Source organism: Stegastes partitus, unplaced genomic scaffold (genome assembly GCF_000690725.1).
Source record: "Stegastes partitus isolate 25-593 unplaced genomic scaffold, Stegastes_partitus-1.0.2 Scaffold154, whole genome shotgun sequence".
NCBI lineage: Eukaryota > Metazoa > Chordata > Actinopteri > Pomacentridae > Stegastes > Stegastes partitus.
Window position 1 is genome coordinate 697085 of NW_007577885.1, and position 23455 is coordinate 720539.

General features: G+C 39.7%; 1 protein-coding gene across 1 annotated transcript; it reads right to left on the minus strand.

The window, feature by feature from the left end:
• Positions 1 to 948: 948 nt before the first annotated feature.
• On the minus strand, positions 949 to 22025 carry LOC103355500 (coiled-coil domain-containing protein 57). The gene is made up of 16 exons (XM_008279332.1): positions 21887 to 22025; positions 20884 to 20992; positions 20233 to 20334; positions 19876 to 20033; positions 19702 to 19776; positions 18681 to 18881; positions 18363 to 18521; positions 18029 to 18191; positions 14810 to 14902; positions 7494 to 7776; positions 7264 to 7361; positions 6866 to 7100; positions 4000 to 4100; positions 3536 to 3670; positions 3098 to 3260; positions 949 to 1672 (listed from the first exon to the last, which is right to left on the minus strand). Exons 2-16 carry the CDS (start codon positions 20986 to 20988, stop codon positions 1458 to 1460), a joined length of 2286 nt encoding a protein of 761 aa, XP_008277554.1. The 5' UTR covers positions 20989 to 20992; positions 21887 to 22025; the 3' UTR covers positions 949 to 1457.
• Positions 22026 to 23455: the final 1430 nt, after the last annotated feature.

Consider the following 23455-nt stretch of genomic DNA (forward strand, 5'->3'; position numbering starts at 1 on the left):
TTGTGAACTTGAGATTGTGCACTGTGGCTGCTGACATCCTATGTGCACAATGTCTTCTGATTTTTAAGACAGATAACTTTAACAGTTAAGGCATTTTACACACAAACACATACATTCTTTTAAATTATTTATTTATTCATTTTTTATATTGGGTTTTGTCATTTGTGTTAGTGGAACCTTGACTTAATGATGATCTCTGATGATTATTTTTAGGGGTTCAAGCAGACAAGCTGCTGAAATCCTATTGAAATTGTTCTCATTCTTCTTCTTTCTTTCACCTAAAACTGTCTGTATAGCAAAAACCCATAAAAACTGGAAACATCAACTATGCACCCTCTACTCAAGTACATAAAACGATACTCATTGATCATGTAAGCACAGTAGCTCCAATCAAGGTTAAGTTTTTGACATTTTCAAAATTTGGTTTGCATAATCTGGAGTCATGACTCAGAAACTGCATTAGAATTTGTAATCACTGATTACATTTGATGTGGCCTTTTACAACAAAACCACATTTCTAGACACTACTTCTGCCAATGTCTGTAACCCAGCAGAGAGCAACCTTCATGGACTGCTCCCTAAAAGTTCTCTGAAGGTTAGGTTTCTTAACCTTCTAGGAGCATTCCTAAAATGAGCCTTGAACATTTCCTGAAGAATATTTTTCCAAAACCAGGTAGGATTCTCTCAGGTTGCACAAAATGAAAGAAGCCACAAAAAAAAAAAAAAAAAAGAAAGTTAGCTATTTGACAGACAAAGCAGACCTATCACCACAAAGCCTCCTTCTGAGGGGGCACGAGGTACAGTCCACGCCAAAGTACCTAATACTACCGCAGTCCCATCTTTTACTTAGAGGGCCAGCTATTTCACAGACTAGCTGAATGGCAAGTCAGAAATAGCGAAATACATTAATACAACAAAAAAAATAACAGAACGTAAATACGAACAAAATTCAACAAAAATGCATGCTTTATTAAATAACTGAATTATGGATACATGGAAATGTTTTGATTGCTGAAGCAGCTGAGGCCATCCCAGTGTATTAGATAAAAGATATAAATAATGATAAAAAAAATGTTCACATATTGTCTTTGTCCTGTATCTAACTTCCTTAAAGTTGGGAAAATCAGTACAGGTAAATCAAAGCAGCAGAGACTGAGATATCTGGACTTTTAGCTCAATAACAAGAATAGGAAAAAAAATGGAATCCCACTCTTACAAAAATGTAACTTGGTTACATCTTTTCATACAACCTTCCCCTTGAAATGTATTGTTACTAGTTTGTAACACAGACTTTCTGTCATGAATTTTTGGACAGGATTAAATCATAGCCATCAATAACATATCTGACATATTTTCTCAGACTTGTAAAAGCTCCTGCAGAGTCTAAGAAGAATTTATAAAACTGCTGTCACAGACGAGTATAGGGCCCATGTATTAAAGACATATTTTCGTGTGTGTCAGTCTTTAACATTGTAGTTTCTTATCTTGCTGAACCTACCAGGGGCTCCGGGTCTGCTGGTATTGGTGGTAATTGATTGTGTTTTAGAGGGTTTCCTCATCTGCTGGACATCACTTGGGGGCTGGGTATGAATCAGATCACTAGAACGCACCATCTTTTGGACACCAGAACCACCAGACTCATCCATCCCCTTTCTGGTTAGCTCACTTTCACCTTTAGGGCAGAATGAAGCAGATAGTAAATGTAATCTTTGCTTTTAAATTCACATCGAGACACAAACCATTTGCAAGGAAAATTGCGAAAACATTTCTTAAAGGAATAATATGAACATGTAATATTTGCATTTGTTATATTGATGTCTACAATGGAGCCATAAAGCTGAACGGTGTTGATGTTCTGTGCTGAGTTATGTTGTTGAATAATGGTGATAAAAATGTATTTGCAAGCTGACGTTTGACCTTTTGGAGTTACAATATCATTACAGTAAATTACATTACAGTACATAATTTTTCCCTGTTATACATTTGTGTCAGATTTTGTCATAATTACCATGAGTTACAGCCAAAAATGCATTTTATTAGATCACACTGATCTCAACCTTTGACAATCAAAATCTAATCAGTTCATCTTTGAGTCCAAGTGAACAATAGTGTAAAATTTTAAAAAATACCCAAAAGTATACCTGAGATATGTTTACCAGAATGGGACAGATGGACAAAAAGACATACAGTAAGACATACATATACAAACGCCAGCTTTAAAATCTGTAATGAATAATTTGACGCACTCACTGCAGCTACAATCAGTCATCAAAAGTCTATGCAAACCTCATGGCAGGTTTTTCTAGTTCAAAATTGTGAAATGGCATGATGCTGATCACTGTGTCTCAGCCTGATCTGGCCACTGCTCTGGTTGAGAAACTGTTCCCTGAAAGGCTGGCAGACACTACAGCACACACATTGAGCAATTAGCTATCTGTCTATGTGTCCTTGACTGGTTCATATTCATACTTGGCAAAGAGGTTGTGTATTTTGATGAAGTGACATTCTGTGGATGTACTGTCTTGAACTAGTGGGACGATACCTACAGGACCACAGTGGGGACTTTGTGTATTTCAGGATGGGCAATGCCCAATAGGCTGTAGTCCCTGAGTATGCAGGAAAAAAAGACTTGACACCAGACTTATAGACTGAGACCTTGCAGATTCTGATCACATGTACTGTAACTTGCTACCATTGCCACATCAAGTCCATGAGGTGCTTGACTGCAATGCAATAGTGTTAGACTTAGACTGACTTTATTAATCCCAGAGGGAAATTCAAGAAATGTGCAATATGCAGTATGGCATAGTACTGTATGTGATATGTGCAAGGATTGACAATGGACAATATGCAGACTTGAACTTTACCTATTATATGAGCATTTACTTGTAATACATTGATTGAACTATGTGGAACAGATCTAGGGGCAGTCGGTCTATGAACTGGTAATTTTGTATACTGACAGTGATGCAGTAGGCTGACAGTAGGTGTGTAGCATGTTGTACGCAGCTAATAAAAAAATAGGTTTTGCTGTTTGCAGGTCCATGGTGGCCTTCGGGTGTACAGGAGGAGCAGTGAGCTGAGTTTATGTAGTTACCTTCTGAGAAAATAGACAGACTGAGTCCATGGTCCAGTTTCTCCCACAGCTCCTTTAATGACTGCAGTGATTCCTCTGATGACAGCCGACACCTGGACAGTCCTGAGTGGGGCTGGGACTGTGGCTGGCTGAGCGGAGAAGAGTTCTCTTTGTTCATTGAGCTCTAAAGAAGAAAGGAGCAGGGGACTCATTTTTAAAGTCTTAAAACAGAGATAACTAAACTGAATTTGTTTTGTTGTACATTCTATTCTATACATTTCATTTCATTTTATTTTATTTTTTTACTGTTGGATACTTCATAAATGTATATACAAAAATATGAGTATTTAAAAAAGAAACTACAGTTTTGCAACAACATACACACATTCAGGCTGAGCAGTGAACTGGGTAGTTGATTTTGACAATCAGTTGATGCAGTATTTGAAGCTGGGCTGTTACCTCAGACCTGTATGTGGTTTTGTGCCCTTGGCAGGGGTTGGCAGGCTCTTTTGTGAGAGGACCATGGTTGTTGGTTCCTGGGAGGGGCTGCTGAGCAGCAGCGCCAGCCTTCTGCTTCAGAGCATACTGCAACTCCTGACAGCACACAGCAACAGACATTAGTGGACGTATTGTGCTCTCTGGTGGTATCTCAAAGAAATACAGAACTCTTTCAGATCATAACCCCTAATGAACCCCTGATATACAATCGCTTTAGTGAAAGTGTTCAGACTTTTTCACTTGATACACATGTTATTGTGTTGTAGATTTAATTTTGGTTATGATTGCCATTTTCCCAGTCTACACTCAAAAAATCAAAAAGAAGAAAGAAACTAATGTGTGATGTAGAGAATATAAGCCTTTGAAAAGTTTATCAACAATCAATGGATTTAAAGAGAGTTGTAAAACTGAGTTGGCACAGATACCTGTGTGGTGAGCTGATACTGTAGCTGTTCCAGAACAGACAGCCGGTCATGTTGGTCTCCTTGTCTTTCTGTGGAGGTGTCTCTCTCTGGCTCCACTGGTTCTGTTAGACAAATAGAGTTCTGTGGGTTGTTTCAGGTCTGCTTATAATGCTCACTCCAGTCTTTGCTCCTTCATCTTCAGGATGGAATCCCAGAAAATTTTGGAGGTTTACAGTCAATGAAGCTGTTAAAATTCAAAGGAGTGAGGAGACTCATAGAAGAGTTTGGAGTGAAGAATCACAGGTGTAATCTACCAGACAGTAACATCCTGCTGATCCGAATCCTTCTGTGTTCAGCTTAAGTGGTTGTAAAAGCAGTGGCTGAATGTTGTGGAACTTGCATTTCTGGAGTATATATAATACAGTATGACTGCAATGCTGTAGATTTAGGTAAACTGATTGTGGAGAAACTAATAAGCACCAGTGGTAGTTCAATAAACATCCAGATATTTCCTAAAATCTAAATCCATTTCTTCTTCATCAGCCAAAATACTTGACTTCCTAATGTCTTTTCCAAGTGCATCTAAACTCATTCAAGTAAGACAAAAACCCAGATTCCTATAAGCAGACTCATGGTTATTATTATGAGTGAAAGCATTCTTCGTAGTACTGGTACAGTCAGTTCTTATGTAATTATTTTTACACATTTGATAGATAACCCCTACATATTTAACAATGGAATGCTGTACATGTGCTGCAAGGTGGTGCAGCAGTTAGCATCATTGCCTTGAAGCAACAAGGTCATTGGTTTGCGTCCCAGTGAGGACACCCGGGATCTTCAGGCATGAAGTTTACATGTTCTCCCGTGCAGCATGGGTTCTCTCCGGGTTCTCTGGCTTCCTCCCACAGTCCCAAAACACGTTGAGGGTAATTGGTGATTCTAAATTGTCTGTAGGTGTGAATGTGAGTGTGCTTGGTTGCCCTGACTTCACCCTGAGTCAGCTGGGATAGGCTCCAGCCCCCTGCGACCCTAGTGAGGATTAAGCGGTGTATAGATAATGGATGGATGGATGCTGTACATCATGAGTTACTTGCTGCCTTCTCAAACTATGCTGGAGCAAGTACTATGAAATAGAAAATGGCTCATTAGGCCCTTTGGTTTTTGCCTTCATGGGGAATGCTTGAGTTAAAAAACAGTACAGGAACCCTCAAAATGTTGCAGTGCACACAGGGCACTTTGAACCTCTATATAGACATATGCTACATATACATTATAATCAACAAATTTAAATATTTTAATTTAAAAGTTTGGTTTTATTATTTTAAATTTTCAGATGCAGCTTGGTCAGGTTTGGGCACCAAAAGTATTTGGTTAAATTTAGAAAAAGATCATGGTTTGGAATTAAGTTGACCCTTTTACAACATTAACCATGTGTGCTCAAATCCCTGTATGTGCGGTTGCCTGTACCTTGAAAAACTTCTCATTCAGATAAACTGTACTACTTGAGGGTCCATGGAGGCCACTAGTCTGTGCCATTTGGGATGAAGGAGCTACAGTGAAAATTCACTCAAAGGACACCCGGCATGAGGCAGATACTCAAAACACCGCCCAGCTTATGGGACTTTGTAAATATTGTATTCCTACAATTTGCGTCGTTCTATATGTTCTTTGAGGGTGAAAGTGATGAGGCCCCTAATGAGCCATTTAGTGTTTAAGAAAGGGCCTTTTACTCACACCTGAGAGATGAATGACTCTGTGAGAGAATACAAATAACCTAATAACAAAGTTATGATAAATGATGACAGATGACAGATGGCTGCAGATACTAACCAGCAAAGCTTTAGTATTATGTCCAAAGACACTGAACAGATGAAGCAAATAGAGGCTAAATATTACTGAAATGCTTGTAGATTGCAGGCTATAAACTGGCAGGGCAGGAGAGTTTTTTACTGCATGATCGCAGAGTTTTTTTGTGTGGAAGAGGATAGAGGGAGGAAACTTCTGCAGGTGGACACAAAGAGGACAGGACAAATACTGCTAACCCAGTGTGGACACCAGAAGCATCACAGTGGCTGGAATGTCAGCTGTCTGACTGCCAACACCTCATCAAATTCTTCACATATAGTCAGCATAAGAACACCTTAACACCTCTGCTTGCACACCAGAAAGACATGAAATGGTTACAATCCACACTTACATTTTCAATAAAATATAACAGTGTGTCTATTTAACTTCTTTGGTTTGATCTTAGAATGTAATGGAATTCGACAAGCCAACCGGAATGAATGAACAAGTTGAATCTTGACTTTGTACAATGTTTATGGTTGTTAAGGTCTATGGAGAGATGCCAGGTGTCCATCTTTTCTGTACCATTTTTAATATTTTGCATTGAAAAGGTGGCAAATCCTTAATGAAAGATCCATCCATCCATCCATTATCCATACACCGCTTAATCCTCACTAGGGTCGCGTGGGGGAGAGAACCCACGCTGCACGGGGAGAACATGCAAACTCCACGCAGAAAGATTCCGGTGCCCCCACCGAACCGGCAACCTTCTTGCTGCGAGGCAACAGTGCTACCAACTGCGCCACCCTGCAGCCCCCAAGTACTAACTGGGCCTGACCGCACTTAGCTTCCGAGATCAGACGGGATCGGGCGTTGTCACAGTGGTGTGGCTGTAAGCTTATTGAAAGAGGAATATGTCTAATTATGTTTTACCAACAATGAAGTTCTATTACTCAAACAGGTTCTAAAATATCTAAGCTACTTAAAACCTAGCTTCCTTACATAAATGCCAAATGAGCTGTCCCTGTAACAAACACTCCGTGTGTGTGTGTGTGTGTGTGTGTGTGTGTGTGTGTGTTGGTGAGTGTGTGTTAAACTGTACCCAGTGGTCCAACAGTGGTGAGCTGGGCTCGAAGGCAGTTACCAATCTCTATTAGCTGCTGTTTCTCTCTACTCAAACGGGCAATACAGGACACTGCCTGCTTCAGTCTGCTATGTTGGAGAGAAGAGCCGCTTTTAGCACGGTGGACATTTTTGAACACACCGCCAGACATCTGACCTGAGGCCTGCAGCTGCAAATACAGGTTCTCGTCATAGAGTTGTTGCACTGGTGCACTCTGAAAGGAAGATGAGATGAGCTACTTTAGACATTTGCATGTTACAACAGTGATGAGTTTGGTACTAAAGAGATCAGCAGCTGTAATTCAATAGCACTGATTCAGGAAGTAATCTGGATGGAACTGACAAGTTAACTTCAACTATGTTGATTTCCTTTGGTACCTGTTCTGTGATGTTTGCGGGAGCAGACTCCACATGTGCCACTCTGAGCTGCTTTATTAAAGCAGGGTTACTGGCACCTTCATCCAGACACAAACCACCTGAGGATTGATAACAAAAACCAGGGGAAAAAGATAAATGAAGGCAAACTAGTTATGGCTATGTAGCGTCCTGTACAACATTTCAGCAAAGTGCTGTATGCATAAGTTTTGAGAAATGTGTGCTGAACACACCTGCTGGGCTGACTTTGGAGAAGATGTCATTGGCTTGAGCCACCAGTCCAGTGGCCACCTCCATATTAACTGAACGTGTGTTGGAGGTGGCAACTGAGGATCCTGGTTGCTGAACTGGCTGCGGACAAGAGGCCTGTGTCTCAGCTTGGGGCCTGGGTAGGAGATGGCTGAGACCCTCCATGTCCTTTCTCATCTGGGTAACCACAGCACGCAGGGTGTTGTTCTGCACCTGTAGACGATGAATCTCTTCTGATGCCAGAGAGTCTACCTTTGGTGTGAGACCCTGTGGATTGACAAAGACACATTCATCTGTAATGAGTAGTGAACTTTATACTTCATGTTTAAATACATGTTCCTTAAGTTTTACAGTAAGTGCTGCATTTTTGGGGCAAATTTACTACAGATTTGTGGCTGTTCTGCATAAAGTTTACAGTTAACACTTTAAGTTGAAAGATTGGCAGGGACAATTCTGAAGTAACACTAACATGGTCTGTAGATTCAAAGTAGCCCAAAGACAGCACCAGTTCGAAGCTACTAAAACAGCACTTGGCTATAGGAGAAAGGAGAAAGACTCATCATTCCATCATCCTTGACAAACTGCACAGGGGTGAAGTGCATACAACAGGCCTACCAAACTACTTGGTGAAAAGATCTCACATCAAAGCTCAACAACATAAAGCCATGCACCGATCCACTGGAGCCACTCTTTCTCTGATTTCAGTTACAATACAGGATTTATGTTAGCTGGTCTTAACCTGTTTTCACCTGGTAAAATGTATTTCAAAAAATTATAAATTAAAAGCATGAATGTGAGTGTGCTTGGTTGTCTGTCTCTAAGTGTAGCCCTGTGATAGACTGGTGACCTGTCCAGGGTGTCATCTGCCTTCACCCTGGGTCAGCTGGGAAAGACTCCAGACCCCCTGCGACCATAGAGAGGACAAAGCGGTGTATAGAAATGGATGGATGGATGGATGGCTGGATGGATGGATGGATGGATGAATAAATTAAAAGCTTACTGGTCAGAATGTTGAGTAATAATGCCATGAGATGATGGGCAGTGATGATGACGCTCCACAATCAGTGTTGTACCTATATATGCTTGAACATGCTCATATTTTTGCTTTGGGTATCTGTTGGCAACTACAGAATGTGAACGTCAGGAAGATGGAGGCCAAGGAAACTTGAGAAAGACTTGACTGCAGTGTTATTGTGAAAAAAAAAACAAAAACAAAAAAAAACAGGAGGAAATAAAATCTATGACACTTAATAGATTCCAGGGGACGTTGGTCCTGTTGGATCCAGTCTTGTTGACACTGGGTTCAGACCTGTGATTAGCTATAGATGAATAGGCAGGTATTAGAATCAACCAGCAAGGCTCTTTAATGCTTGTTTTCATCTTCATCTTTCTAGGAGGCGGGCACAGATGTAGGTAATGGTAACAGTGAGATAAGACAGACCAATTAAATTAGAGATTAGATTAAATTAGTTTTAGAGATATACAATGACTCTTTTTTATTTATGTATGTATTTAGCACAATTTATTTGATTTTGTTCATTTAAAATATTTGTTTATACACCGACTTGTTTAGTGGCACATGCTTCACATGTAGGCTACACTACACCAGTAGATGGTGTATTTCAGTCATGACCTAAGTAGGATTGTAGGGGTCTCTTAGTTGTAACCTGTCATAGTCACTGAGGAAGGCATCTTTCAAGCGTACACCTGACAAGAAAAGCAGAAGAATGACAAATTTGTGAACAGGAGTGTATAGTTTCTGTAAGGGACTCACTCCCTTGCAAGAAATCCTCTGTTAATGTCACACCAGTAGTTAGTTTAAACTGCTGAGAAATACAAAGCATCCCCACTTTTTGTGGGACAGTGAACTTCAAAGTTCAAAACTGTGAACATGAATTTGTTCATGTTTATCTGTGCGAACTTAACTTTGATCAAGCTTTTGTAAAGTGTAAACTTACACAACACTCTCCATGGTTGTGGAACTTTTGTAGAAGCGTGCAGAGTGTTTATTAATGAGTCCAGAGTTGTGCTCTGGCAGGACTTCATTGACTAAAATTGTTTATGTTCTACCTGGGTCAAGTAGAAGTGGACAATTTGATTCTGCAGGGAGGGGCTTCTCTCTGCTGTATCAAATTAATTATTACAATTGTGGCATTTGCATTGCTAACTGCAATCAGTTTTTTTGTATTCTGTCCGAGGGTGTCTATCGCCTGTCAAGCACAATGACATCATTGTGCATCTACGTTTACACACCCCTGGGTGCCAGAAAACAAATCATTACTAAAATGAGGTTTTAAGAATTTAGCTACATCTATGGCTTCAAACGTGGATTTACACAATTGAAAGGGTAAACTACTTTGGTCAGCTTCACATTAAAGTCCTCCTCCAGGCACTGATTAAATGATACAGAACTAATGAAAGTCCCAGCAAGTTGGCAGACAGCAGAAATGCTTAGCAACTGCATTGACTGCTCATCTTGTGTGTTCTATTTTCTAAAAAATACCATTTGGACATGTTAACAATTTTAAAAATAACATTAGATTTTCAACAGGAGTCCTTTAACAATAGGCTTAAAACTGACAGTCTAAGTCACTGCATTGATTTATGTTGACAACTACACACATCAAAATAGAGCTAAACATAAATGTCAGACGATAGTATATGATGTGTGTGGTGATGACAGGATGATGTGTATCTATGCCAGGCTACAGGAGGTTCAGGATCTACTAATTTCCTATATGAAGTTCAGTTGTTCAGAACAGGGTACAGTGCAGTGGATACAGTGGAACATCCCGAGTCAGCAGAGGAGAGCATTTACATAGAGCAATTGATGGAATTTACCCAGCCAGTTTTGTCCCACTGATGCTCTCTAGCCAATAGGTGCTTCAGCACTGGAAATGTTTTTAGGTGTCACTTGTCACTGTGACATTTTGATGTGAAAGTGAGTCTAGGGGTGGTTGGTTCACTGACCCTGTTGCCCAGCTGAATGATCTGCTTGCTCTCTTTATGTTGACTATAGGCAAAATGATAATCGTCTTAGAATGTTTATTGCTAAAGAAACTACAGTTTGAGAAAGGGACATATCGCTCAGTCCCAATGATGATACACATCTGACTAATAAAAAGTATAGTTTTTTTCCCATTACAAATCTTTTTTTGCTTTGGCACCTGTTGTCTGTGCAGCCTGGATGTGTGACCATTTGTATGATACTTTTCACTTCAGTCAATTTATGTAACTTACGTCCTGTTCTCCTTATAACATGCGTAGTAATGCTTGATCAACACATTCAACACTGTATATTTCCAACATACACATGCTGGAACATTCCCCATGAATTTATAACATACAGCATATTGTATTTATATGATGCACAAATATACCACGGCTTGCTATGTAGAGCCTCTTTCCAGGTATTTAGCTTAGGTAGATTTTACAGTCAGCTGAGAAGATTTACATGGACACATGCATGTGACATGGGCCTGGTATGTTTTCCCTCCAAGTGTCTGGGGAGCTCTTACAGGCTGGTATGTTGGGAAGGCACCGAGCCGGACTGAAAGTCTATCATACCTCTCAGGATGTTCGAGGAAAAGGGCAAAGGCCAAAAACTGAACAGCTCTAAACACACTCTTGTGTACAGGCGCTGTAGAAGCTAGCCTGTAATAGGTTAGTTAGCCCTTATGTGGATAATTACGGGTGGGACAGGCAGTATATTTTGGCCAAAAATTCCAAAAGTAGCTTTGACCAGATTGTACTTCTGCACCTCCTCTTGACTCTGTTTTAAGGCTTTAGAATTTCTTGCCTGTGATGGAAGGCTTCAGCCAATGACAGGCTTTTTTACCCAAGGTATGTAAGTATGTGCAAAGCACAAAGTCCAAAGGGCTTTGAGAGCTGATCTTCACTTAAGAGAGCTGGGTTTAAATCCTGTGCAAAGCCACAAGTAGATGTTGCCCTTAAATGTGACTGTTTTTGCATATATGAAGCACAAATAATTGTTATCCACATCTTCATCAAGTGTGATCCAGACCTCCTTATAATACATTGTGAATAAGATATTCTTCAATTAACTCAAAGCAATGATTCCTCAAGAGTTACAACATTTACTTCACACTGCCAAGTTTATGGAGTCAGGGTAAAAATAGTGCATAACTGGACAGTTGGATTTGTGCCAAGGCTGATACTTGACGACAGATGATCTGCACTAGCTGAAGGATCATTTTCATTTGAGTATCATGAAAAGCAAACTGACAAAGAAGTGGAATGGAGATGAATGGTAAGACAAGACAGAAGTTCTGTTTTTCTAATCATACAGTATTAGCCCCTGAAAGGCTGGTTATACGGAAAATGCATCCAGGGAACAGCTGCAAGATTGTGTCTCATTTTGTCCTATGCAACAGATACACAGTGCGCAAACATGACATTTCAGGACAGTGGAGGAGGAAAGGTCTTGAAATGTCAAACATGAAAAGCATTTGCCCTAAGTTAAAATAGTGGCAACCTGCAACATGATATGTTCATGTAGAACCTTTATCATGAAAATGGAACCTGTTAATCTACATGCATGACTCTATGACATCATGCCTAGACTGTACCACTAATGTAGCTTAGACAAGTGTGATATTGAAAGGTAAAGATGCTAGTATTCATAAAACAACTTTTTAGGGAAGTAGAAGACCTTTTAGCCCTTAACCGCCACAAAAGTCTTAGTCATCATGCTCTGTTGCTAACTACACCTCCATAATCCTCTCTGCTTGCCAACACAGAATTGCAGGATTTGTTTGGGAATCACAAGCAAAAGTCCCTGCAGTTCAGAGAGCAAACAGTCTTAACAGAGACAGTCCATCCATCCATTAGCTGTACACCGCTTAATCACGGGGGGGCTGGAGCCTATCCCAGCTGACTTAGGGCGAAGGCAGGGGACACCCTGGACAGGGTTACACTTAAAGACAGACAACCAAGCACACTAACATTCACACCTATGGACAATTTAGAATCACCAATTAAGCTCAACATGTTTTTGGACTGTGTGGGAGGAAGCCGGAGAACCCGGAGAGAACCCACACTGCATGGGGAGAACATGCAAACTCCACGCAGAAAGATTCCGGTACGTGAACCGGTAACCTTCTTGCTGCGAGGCAACAGTGCTACCAACTGCGCCACCCTGCAGCCCTAACAGAGACAGTGGTTTTGTAAAACCCTTTTAGTTTGACAGATAGGAATGAGATTCAGGTAAAGTTCCAAGAGCAAATGGCGACATTTATTGCTCAGACAACATTCTATGAGACACAGCAACAACCAAAACCCCTCACGGAAAGCAACTAGCTGCCTTTTATACTCTCCACAATACATGTGAATAGCTGGAAGAACCCCACATTGGTGGAACCAAGACCGTATGAAGCCAGACAGGATGACCAGTCCCCTCTGCTTCCTCAATCACCCTCTCCAAACTATCACCATGAAGGAATGTGGACAAATATTCATTTAATTTATAATGTGTGCCAGTAATCTATGAACTCATACCACTGCAAAATATGAGGAAATGGAACCCTTGGTCTCCACTGCAAACCCACCTTTTTGGACAGAGGGAACTGCTTGTGCCACACTGAATCGTTTGTTGTGGGATTTTTAGAATTGAACAAAAGATAAAACAGATTTTTATCGTTACATAAAAGACAAACTTAAAGATATGATTGGGAAGGTTGAGTAAATGTGGAAATAAGACTAAAATGTAATGTGTAAAAGATGAGCATAAAGAAATAATGTGGGTAAATAATATCATGTGAAAACAAAAACAAAGGATATGAATATCTACTAAAGGCTAAGACCTGCTGGCAGGGTGGGATATAGCAGGATGGACACGCATGCGCTCTCCTCCACGCTGCGAGTTCAGTTAAGGACACTATGGCCTGGAAATGACCCAGTAAAGATGACATCCAGAAAATCATAAGAAGCCCACCACTGGGGGGTACAAGCAGGAACCCCGCAGAGTCTTAAATTACGCTGTGCTAAGCAGGAAATAAAGCTGACTTCGGGCTCTCTGATAGGTATCAAAGAAATCAGGTTGGGGTTTTTCCATAGTAGGAAGGGAGTTGGACGAAGTTCGCAAGTATAATGCATTGTTAGCCTGCCTAATCTCGAGATTTTGTTCATGTTTGTCCGTGCAGCCTCTGTTTCGAATAAACATTATTCACATCAGACTCTGACGACAATTTTTTTTTCCTTCTCGTAGGACTTTTTTGGGATCTGAAGTACCTAGCTAAGGATCGTTATTTCGGTTATATGTTCTGACAACGCTGCCTGATCATCGCTGGCACAAACCAGGCAAGCCGAGTCACAACATATCATGCATCCTCTGGCCACTCAGTCTAAAACTACTGATTTGATTATTTACTATTTCCTGAGTCTTAAAAATTTGTATATATATAAAAAAAAAATCATCCAACACATACTTAGTTTTAACCTCAAGCAAATATTCAACAAACCCTCGACCTACTTGCTTAAGCCCTGGTGCTCTCATAAGTGATAACTTTAAAAGGTAATTCAAAAATAAGTTGTGCCCTTGATTTGATTTACAACTTCTGAGGCTAACACTCATTTCATCTGTCCATTCGGCATTTTTATATCATCTTCAAAATGGACTTACAACTTGGTTACTTATTCACCCACCATGTTTTTGTATTCAATTCTATTCAAAGGTGCTTTATTGGGAAGAAAGTTTTAAGAAACAATGTTGCCAAAGCATCACAATACAATTAGTCCAAATATTTAGACAGTACACAACTACAGTGACATACAGCATGAAGCTTGATACATTTTAAATATATGTATGTACAGTGTATCATATGTATGTGTCTCACACACACATGAATGTGCTGTGTGTGTCCAGGTCCATTGTCCCTCAGGTTGTGGCATATTGTTCTGACTGTTTTACTTCTCTTCTCTGTTTGAACTTGTGCTGTTTTTTCCAGATATTTTTTCACTGACTAAATGAAGGTACAGTTCAGAGACTCACAGGTTTTAAGTACTTAAGCTTTTGCGGTTGACGATATTTTTCATCTGATATTTTCTTAGGTCTTTTATGATGGTCTATCAAACTAAAGACCCAAGTCCTCCTAATTCTGTGTGTGTACCTGTACAGGTGTAAAAACAAGAAATCCATGCCTGCCTGTTGGACAGTTGTACCAGAGTTTGCTTAAAGTCCTACTAAAAAACTGTTTACATTGTTTGCTTTGCTGTTATTGGTAGGGTAACACCTTCTAATGGTTCTATTATTCTGCACAGTGTAAGTTAGATGGATTCTCACCTGTATTGCATGATCTCTCTCCGTTCTAACAGAATGCAGTAAGGCAGTCAAACCCTGCAGTTCTTGTTCTTTCTCCTTCAGCTCTGCTTTAGCCTGACAGAGATTAAAAACAGATTAAGTCTTTACTGACAACAATATCAACTCTCTTAAACAGGGATAGAAACAAAGGTCTAAGAACACTGACAAAGATTAACACACTCATTGCCCAAACAAGTGGCAGCATGCACTATAAAAAAAACATTGCAATATTTTTTACAAGCAAACATTTGATCCTTCTAAATATGGTGGCACACTTGCACACAACCACACGGAAAAAAATGTGAGGTTTTTTTTTGTTGTTGAACTCTTATTAAACAGAAATAAACTCATGTAGGTGTCACATTATTGTCCACGAGTCTTTTCATCTGCTTGTGGGCTTGTTTTGTATATTTCCCTTTTCATAACCCTCCACAACATTTCAGTTGGATTACTATCTTGGCATTGAACAGGTCATTCAAGGACTGGACTAAGACACACACACACACACACACACACACACACACACACTACCTCCATTGTGTTGTTATTGTCCGTGTTGTGTTGCATTGTTTTGTTTGGGGTGTTCAAATTGTACATGTTTGCACAACCTGTTTTTTATATTGCACGACTGTCCACATTTCTATTTCTACTTTTATTTTCTTCTATTTTTTGTCTTATTTTATCTTATCTTTTTGCACTGCATTCTTTGCACTAGCACTTTAGCTCTGGATCTGGGAAACGCTGTCTCATTTCACTGTGTACTGTACAGCTGTATGTGGTTGAAATGACAATAAAGCCCTTTGAATTGAATTGAATTGAATTTCCTTGCAAGCCTCTATTTGTTTTCTTGTATAATCTTTTTCTGATTTAAGATGCAGGCACTTTGATAGCAATATTTGCAAGAGTTGCTCGCAGATCCCTAGGGGAAATTCTGGGGTTCTTGGGGACTTCTTTTAGTATCAGACGATCTAATCTTAGGCTGAATTTGTGAGTCCTGAATCATATTAATAGTAGTAATGTAAAATCTGTGCCACTGATTTTCCTGAAAGTGCAATAATTTCAAGGACACTTAGTCAAGTTTTCTCCCAAGTAAACCCAACAACCTGCCTTTTAGACCCAATTCCCACACCCCTTTTAAAATCTTTTTATGGATTTTTTGAGGAACAGATTTTAAACATCATGAATTGCTCTCTTCAGACGGGCGTCTTCCCCACCGCCTTTAAAACGGCGGTGGTGAAGCCCCTTCTGAAGAAGAGCAATTTGGATCCCACTGTTTTTAATAACTACCGACCCATATCCAACTTACCTTTATTAAGTAAAATTTTAGAAAAACTGTTTTTTAACCAAGTCAATGACTTTTTAATCAGAAAAAAACATTTTAGAAAGACATCAGTCTGGTTTTAGGATGAACCACAGTACCGAGACAGCACTTTTAAAGATTTTAAACGACATCAGGTGGAATTTTGATAACAAAAACTTAACAGTGTTGGTTCTACTGGATCTAAGCGCTGCTTTTGATACAATAGACCATCACATTTTATTAAATACACTTAAGCACCTGGTCGGCCTCTCTGGTACTGTTTTTAACTGGTTCAGCTCACAGACCGATGTATTTATGTAAATATGGATACATGTTCCTCAGGGACCCATAAAATCAGGTGTGGGGTTCCCCAAGGTTCAATTTTAGGCCCCATTCTTCTTTTTAATCTTTACATGCTTCCTCTTGGGGACGTCATCAGGAGACATGGCATCAGTTTCCATGGCTACGCTGATGACACACAGCTGTACGTTGCCGTGTCTCCTGATGACACAGGGCCAATAGATACCCTTTTTAAATGCATTTTAGATATCAAGTCATGGATGGCAGCGAATTTCCTACAGCTTTCTAATCAGGTTTTTAATTTAACTTTTAATTCTTTTTACATTCTTGTCATTTATTTATCTTTGTCTTATGTATTTTACTCTTTTAACTTTCCCTTTATCTTACATAGGGCTTTTTATTCTTAAAGTTTTTCGTTTTATTTCCAGTGTTTCCTTAGGGGTGTCCTCCACACTGGGGGCTGTGTGTGGTCTGCTGCTGGGGGTTCTGTCTGCGGGTCCCTTTGGCCCGGCTGATTGGGGGGCTCCCCACCTCGTTGTGGGGATCCCCCTGTCTGCCGGGTCGGGGGTCCGGGTGCCGGCGCCCCCAGTGTTCATGGTCTGCAACTCCTCCCGGTGTGGACGACCCCAATGGTAGCGTTTCCCACAATCCCTCAGTGCCATGCCACGCCTCTTTTAGTCTAGTGGTGAGGGTGTGTACGTGTGTGTACGTGTGTGCGCAATTGCATTTGCTGTATGTGTATGCATGGAGGGTGGGAGGGACGGGTTTATTTTATTTTTTAAATGTTGTAATGTTTTTAAATTATGTCATGTTTTTAAATGCTTTGTTGTTTTACATGAAAAGTGCTATATAAACAAAATTTGATTGACTGATTGATTGATTGATAATTTCTGACAATCAATCGATCAATCAATCAATAAAATGCAGTTCTTTTTGGATTTCCAACTCTTTTTTGTAAATTTTTTTTTTTTTTTTAATTTGAGAGTGCAACATACTTTAAAGCATCCTGGTAACAATGGCACTGCAAATAGTGACACTATAAATAACACCATGGTGTGCAGTAACAAGTACACTGGTCTGGGAAATGTTTTGCACACATTTGAAATTGGAACAGCCTTAGAGTGCAACAGCAACACGTAAGTAGATAATAGTTTAAGTTTAGCAATATACAAACATCTCTATCAATGTACAGTAACTTACTCTATGAAGATATATTTCATGATATTACAACAGAATGTCAGATTCAAATAAACTAAACAATCAGTATGGCTGCACTCTTTACATTCATTGAGAATTGTAACTTTTTTCATTTAATTTGGGAAATCCAGCTGTGTTGGTGTAGTAGTATTTACAAGATGTGCCACCACTGTTGTAAATCGTGTGTTACATTTAACTTCTGTTGTTTACATCGTATTTAATAGGGAGAGCAAAGTCAGTATAAAAAAAAAAACGTCTGAGTAAGTCTGAGCAGCTGTGGTTCTCAAACCTTTTGTGCATCACTGCAGAAGTGAAAATTAGAGGCAATCTGTATTTGCATTCGCTGTGGCTGAAGTCTACACCAAATTTCCTGTGTGGGTTTGTGTCATGTATGAGAGACTAACCTGGTCTCTAGCGTCAGTCAGGTCTTGTATTAAATGCTCATTGGAAAGGTAGTGTTCAGCCTTGATGTCCTCATAGCGTCTCTGACAATCAAGCTCCACTTGGACTCTAGTCTGTTCCAAGGCCCTCTCTCTCTTCAAACCAGCACTCAGTTCCTGCTTGTACCTTAAAACAAACACATAGAAATTTAACAGATCATAAGAACAACTCAGACCAGGTCATAATCTTCATTTTGTCAAAGCTATGTAATTGTGCTGTGCCTAATTTATCTATTCCTTTCAATTTCTTTCTTTACATTTCTCCCTGCTTGCCTCCATTTTCCTTTTGGCTTCTCACCTCTCAATTTGTTCCCTGTTTTTCTCCAGCTCAGCTCTGAGTTTTGTTTCTCTCTCCTGCATGGTGATAATTTCTGTCTCTTTTACAACCATCTCAGTGGAGACCTGTTTGATGTAGTGGTCCCAGTCAGTCCGGGTGGCTTCTACCTCCATGTGAAGCCTTTAAAAAAAAACACACACACACACACACACACACACACACACACCAATGGCAGCACAACTGTCATGCCAAGAGCTACTTGGTGTCCTTTCCAAGTACGCTTTGACATGTGTGTCATGATTTTCATTTTCATCCTTGTTTCACCTGTGTCTATCTCACCTCTGGATTGTTTCATCTTTCTGTTCCATGGCCTTCTGCTGATCTTCCTGTACGCATCGTGCCTGTGCTGCCAGAACGTCTATATTTTTCTGTAGCTTGATGATCTGTTTCTCAGTCTTCCGCAGCTGCTTTAGGTTGGCCTGATGCTGAAGCTCCAGCTGAGCATTACGTTTTTCCAGGGACAAGACCATATCCTCATATCTTGAAAGAAACAGCCATATGGTTAAAGATTATGAGAAATTTTGAGGTACTAGAAAGGCCTTTCATACACAGACAATTTGGCTTTTATGTACAGGACAACATGATAACGTCTTACATCATTCATTACCAACCCTTTCTTCATTGTCCAGTGCACCAAAGATGGCTTTGTGCATGTTGAATGGTGGGAGAGATTGGGCCTTATATATGAGTTGAGAATAACAGTGGTCCAGATTCTGCTTATTGATTATATGTGGAATATGCTGACTGAAGTCCAACAAAAGTTTTGTAAGGTTGTTTTTGCAAAAATCTCCAGTCCTGAAAGCAGCGTCCAGGTACATGGCCCAGTGGTCCTCTTTTATTTATTTATTCTTACAATTTCCTGGAGTATAATAACATACAGAATGATGAATGGAACAATAAACTGTTCTTACCAGTAGTACAGCTGCAGGGTTATTTATTAAATTATTTTTGTTGTTAACTGTATTTGTGTTAATTGTAATTGTTCATATTATGCTTGTTTATTGATGTTTTCATTTTATTATCTTTATTGTTTAAATAAAATCCCAATATATGGAAACAGCTGCACTCTGTTTACTATGCATGCTGCTCATGGCTAGAGGTGTTTATCTATAGAAAATAACTTTCTGACACTGTTTAGGATAATGACACTATTGGTGGCAATCAGTCTCATGTTTCACTATTATTACCAAATCTGAAAATTTGTTTCATTTTCTCTCTCGTCATACTCATAAAGTATCTGCCAGCGCCAGCAACTGGTTCTGAGTACATGAGTGAGAGGAGCTTGTATTTATTGACTTACTTCTTACTGTGTTCATCTTTCTCCTTCTTCATGTTGGTCTCCATCCTTTTCAGCTTTTCCTCAAGCTCCTTTATCCTGAGACAGAGGGTAATTTCTACTTGTTATAACACTTTTGCATAAGCTCCGCACACATATGAAAACACGTAAACACACTTACACGTTACAGGAACATACCGCTTGTCCTTTATAGCAACGGTGTCTTTGAACTCCTGGTCTTTGTGTTGTAGTTGGGTCTTTATCTGCTGACAGAGGTTCTTGGATGTCTCGAGAGCCTCTGTGGCCTGCAGGTGAGCCTGGTAGTGAACTTCAGTCTCTTTAGACAGCAGCTTAACCTGGACAAGGACACACACATGCAGCAGTACATGATGATGACAAGAAAATCATACAATTTGCTATCTTATCTAAATTATTTAGATTTGGAATGCTACCATGAAATATAATTATAGTACAGTATGCTGCAAACATCACAAATCTGGTATTTGTGGACAGCATGAATAGACTTATTACTAAAGTGAAACACACTCTCCTCACCTTGATCTCATGAGACAACACCACAGCGCGCATCTCATCCATTTTCACGTTGAACTCATGTTCCTGCTGTTTCAGCTCACTGTCAAAAGTAGCAGTCATCTCCTGTTTTATCAAGGAAAATAATTAGATGTGAATTACTACAACTATTGCAATCTATTGCTGGATATTGTAGTTTCTGTAACCAAGCGCAACATCAGTAAGCACATTTCAGCCACTGCTAACCTCCACTTTGTATTTTACTGTGCCAATGCACTGAAGCACACACAGATGTGATGTTAAGATGTCAATACAGCTGTTTGTGTACTTTTTAACAAAGTAAGGAGAGAATGATAATGAATCTCACTCATCTTTCCTGATGTTGGGACACAGACATGCACATTCTTGGACATGTACTTTAGCCATGATAACAAAGCCAATGTACCAGACAACAGAAAGTGAGTCTTGTGTCTGTGGTCACCCTGAAGGTCTGACAGCTCTACTAGTTATACCAGTCATGCAACTGGATAGTTCCCTACTGTACTGAGCCAACTGTGAGGGGTTGTCACATGCACCATAATACTTTTCAGTGTTGGTTCAATGGCCCAGTGTGTTTTGTATGTATATATTCTTTATGGATTGTCTACCTACAGAAGGATGTATGTGCATGTTTACCTGTCTCTGTCGGACCAGTTGTTCTTCCACATCTCTTATTCTGCGCTGTGAATCCAATTTCATCTGGTCAAACTCCTTAATTTGGTTTTGAATTTCAGCATTCATAGAGCTGCACACATACAGGAAATAGGGAACATTTACTTTAACCTAACCCACCCTCAGTAATTTCCGATTTTCAGACAGATCTCAATGACAGATTGGAGATTGAATACTTCATTGCTGCACTGTATTTCAGGGTTTACCAACCTTCCAAAGTCAAAGCAACAACAAAGCAATCTAGTCTTTCTCTGAGCTGGTAAAAGCCTCTAAAAAAGGAAATCTGTCTGGTGACTTAAACAGAATAAATGACTCTTGTCCTGTTCATGCCTGAGTTTCAGTCAGCTCAAACTGCCACAAACAGTTTACTGTGTAATGTTCATCAGGCAGTGTGTCTGCTGCTCTGCTGACCCAGCAACCCTTTTACAAATGTTCTTACCTTTCTTGAAGATCAGAAGGTTTTGATAATTTTCCAGTTCCATAACTATTTAGGGAAGTTAAATATTCAAATTGATGTCTGCGCTTTATTAGCAATTTTCAGTATTTCACTCCTCTGTAGGTGTATTTGGCTTTACTGTTGATCTGGATAATCATCCTGGAAATGTTCTACCCTACCTCTGCACTCTACAAGGTTTACTGATCATCAATGAGCACAGTATCTCAACTAGTTTAACATTTGTATTGCCTAATATCTGATAAGGTCAATTTTTTAATGTTTTTTTTTTTCTATTTGTGGTTTAATTAGTGGTTAATTACTTTTTTTTTTACTTAGTTAAGTGAATGTTTTTTTTTAATATGTTCTGTCTTCATATGCGTGTCATATATTACTACTATAATACTGGCACAACCATGTCACCACTGCATAACGTCACAGACAGTGTTACAGTTTTTAAATCTGCATGTACTGATCGTGTCTATAATCTTTTCCCCCTATTTTCTATTCTCACTTTTTTTAAACTTGACTCACCGTTTGAGCTTGTCCAGCTGTAGTCTGTGCTGGAAAGAATTGTGGCGATTTTTGCTGAGCTCCTCCTGTCTTTCCTGAGCCTCTCTGGCTCTCTGCTCCTCCAGATTGGCAATCTGCTTTTGGTGCTGGTTCAGCTCTGCTTTTCTGATAACAACAGCAGCATATTAGAATTAGTGGGTTGCTGTTCCTCTTCAGTTACCGTTAATTAACTAACAGAATTTATTCGCAAGTTAGGGAAGGACTTTATTCTAGTAGAAGTTAACTAAAAAATAAACCAAACATACTCAATAAATTCAACAAAGCAAAGGAAATACAAAATTAAATGATTCTGTCTGACAAAAAGATTACTTGATTTATCAATCTGACAATGAAAACTCAGTTATTGTTTGACAATTTGGTATAAATGGAGCTGAGCAAATTGCACAGTTAAAACTGACTTCCCTCACTTTATTTTACTACTTAATCAGTAATGTGTGTGCATGCGTTTGTGTCTTTGTGGTTGTGAGTGTGAAGGCATACATGTACTGTGTGTGTCTAGGTCATTTACTGTCCTTCATGTTGATAGTGGTGTTACGTGCCAGAGGGCTTGTTGTGTGTGAGTGTGTATGTTCTGCCTCTCCTTCCCCCTCCTTTCTGTCTCATTGTCAGGTGCTACTGATCTAATTGGTATCCACCTGGAAAGCTGATTTCCACCTGTTGAGTTTGCTAAACAGATGCGGTGTGTTGCAGCTTAAAACCCGACCCATTGTCAGATCAGGAGAGCTGCCATCGTGACAACATGTTGCTTTGTATGTGAGACTTGTGTTTGTTTGCTGTAAACGTGGATGTACGTTTCTGTGGTGTTGAGGTTGGGATGCTCGGTAAGTTGGGTACCCCACATTATGCAGCATGCAGGAATTTTTTGTTAGACACACTAGAGTTATTCAACCCAGTCTCACGGCAATTTGTGAAATAGTCGTGACATTTAATCTATTGTTTCGTGTCCTGGGACACGATTTGCCCAACTTTGTCGTGTTCCCCCAGCATGAATTTCAAACCAATATATTTCAATTGGAATTATCTTTCATGTCTGGGACACGTTTTTCCCTATTAGACAGCGCATATACTGTAACGTTTTGTTGTTCTTTTCTTCCAACAGTCAGCATTAACCAATTTTACTGTTATGGCCCATCCACACTAATAACTATAGAGATCACTATACAGATGTGTGCGCCCACACTGACCAACATTAACATTTTGTAAACATTGGCGCTGCGTATAAACTCCATATTCATTCAAATAGAAAAGACAAGAAATATATCCAGGCACAGAGAAAATTTTCTGAGATCGCTCTGAAAGTGATCCCAACGATATCGTTCATTGCTATTATCATTCATTTGTGATAAAATATAAGTGCTTTTACTGTGTTTGGGCTACATGCTCGTCATCACTTTCATTTCTCTGTAAATGAATACAACTCTGAAAAGAAGGACACATGAAGGAAAACGGCGACTGGAAGATGTATTGTGATGGCAGCGATGGATAATCTGACTATGGTAACTGAAACGGCAGCGGTGAGGAATGTATCTG

Coding starts and splice junctions, on each gene's coding strand:
- LOC103355500 (XM_008279332.1), bottom strand. CDS start 20,988: ATGAATGCTGAAATTCAAAACCAAATTAAGGAGTTTGACCAGATGAAA. Junction 19,777..19,875: donor GTTGCTATAAAGGACAAGCG/GTATGTTCCTGT, acceptor CCTCTGTCTCAG/GATAAAGGAGCTTGAGGAAA. Junction 14,903..18,028: donor TGACTGACGCTAGAGACCAG/GTTAGTCTCTCA, acceptor AATCTCTGTCAG/GCTAAAGCAGAGCTGAAGGA.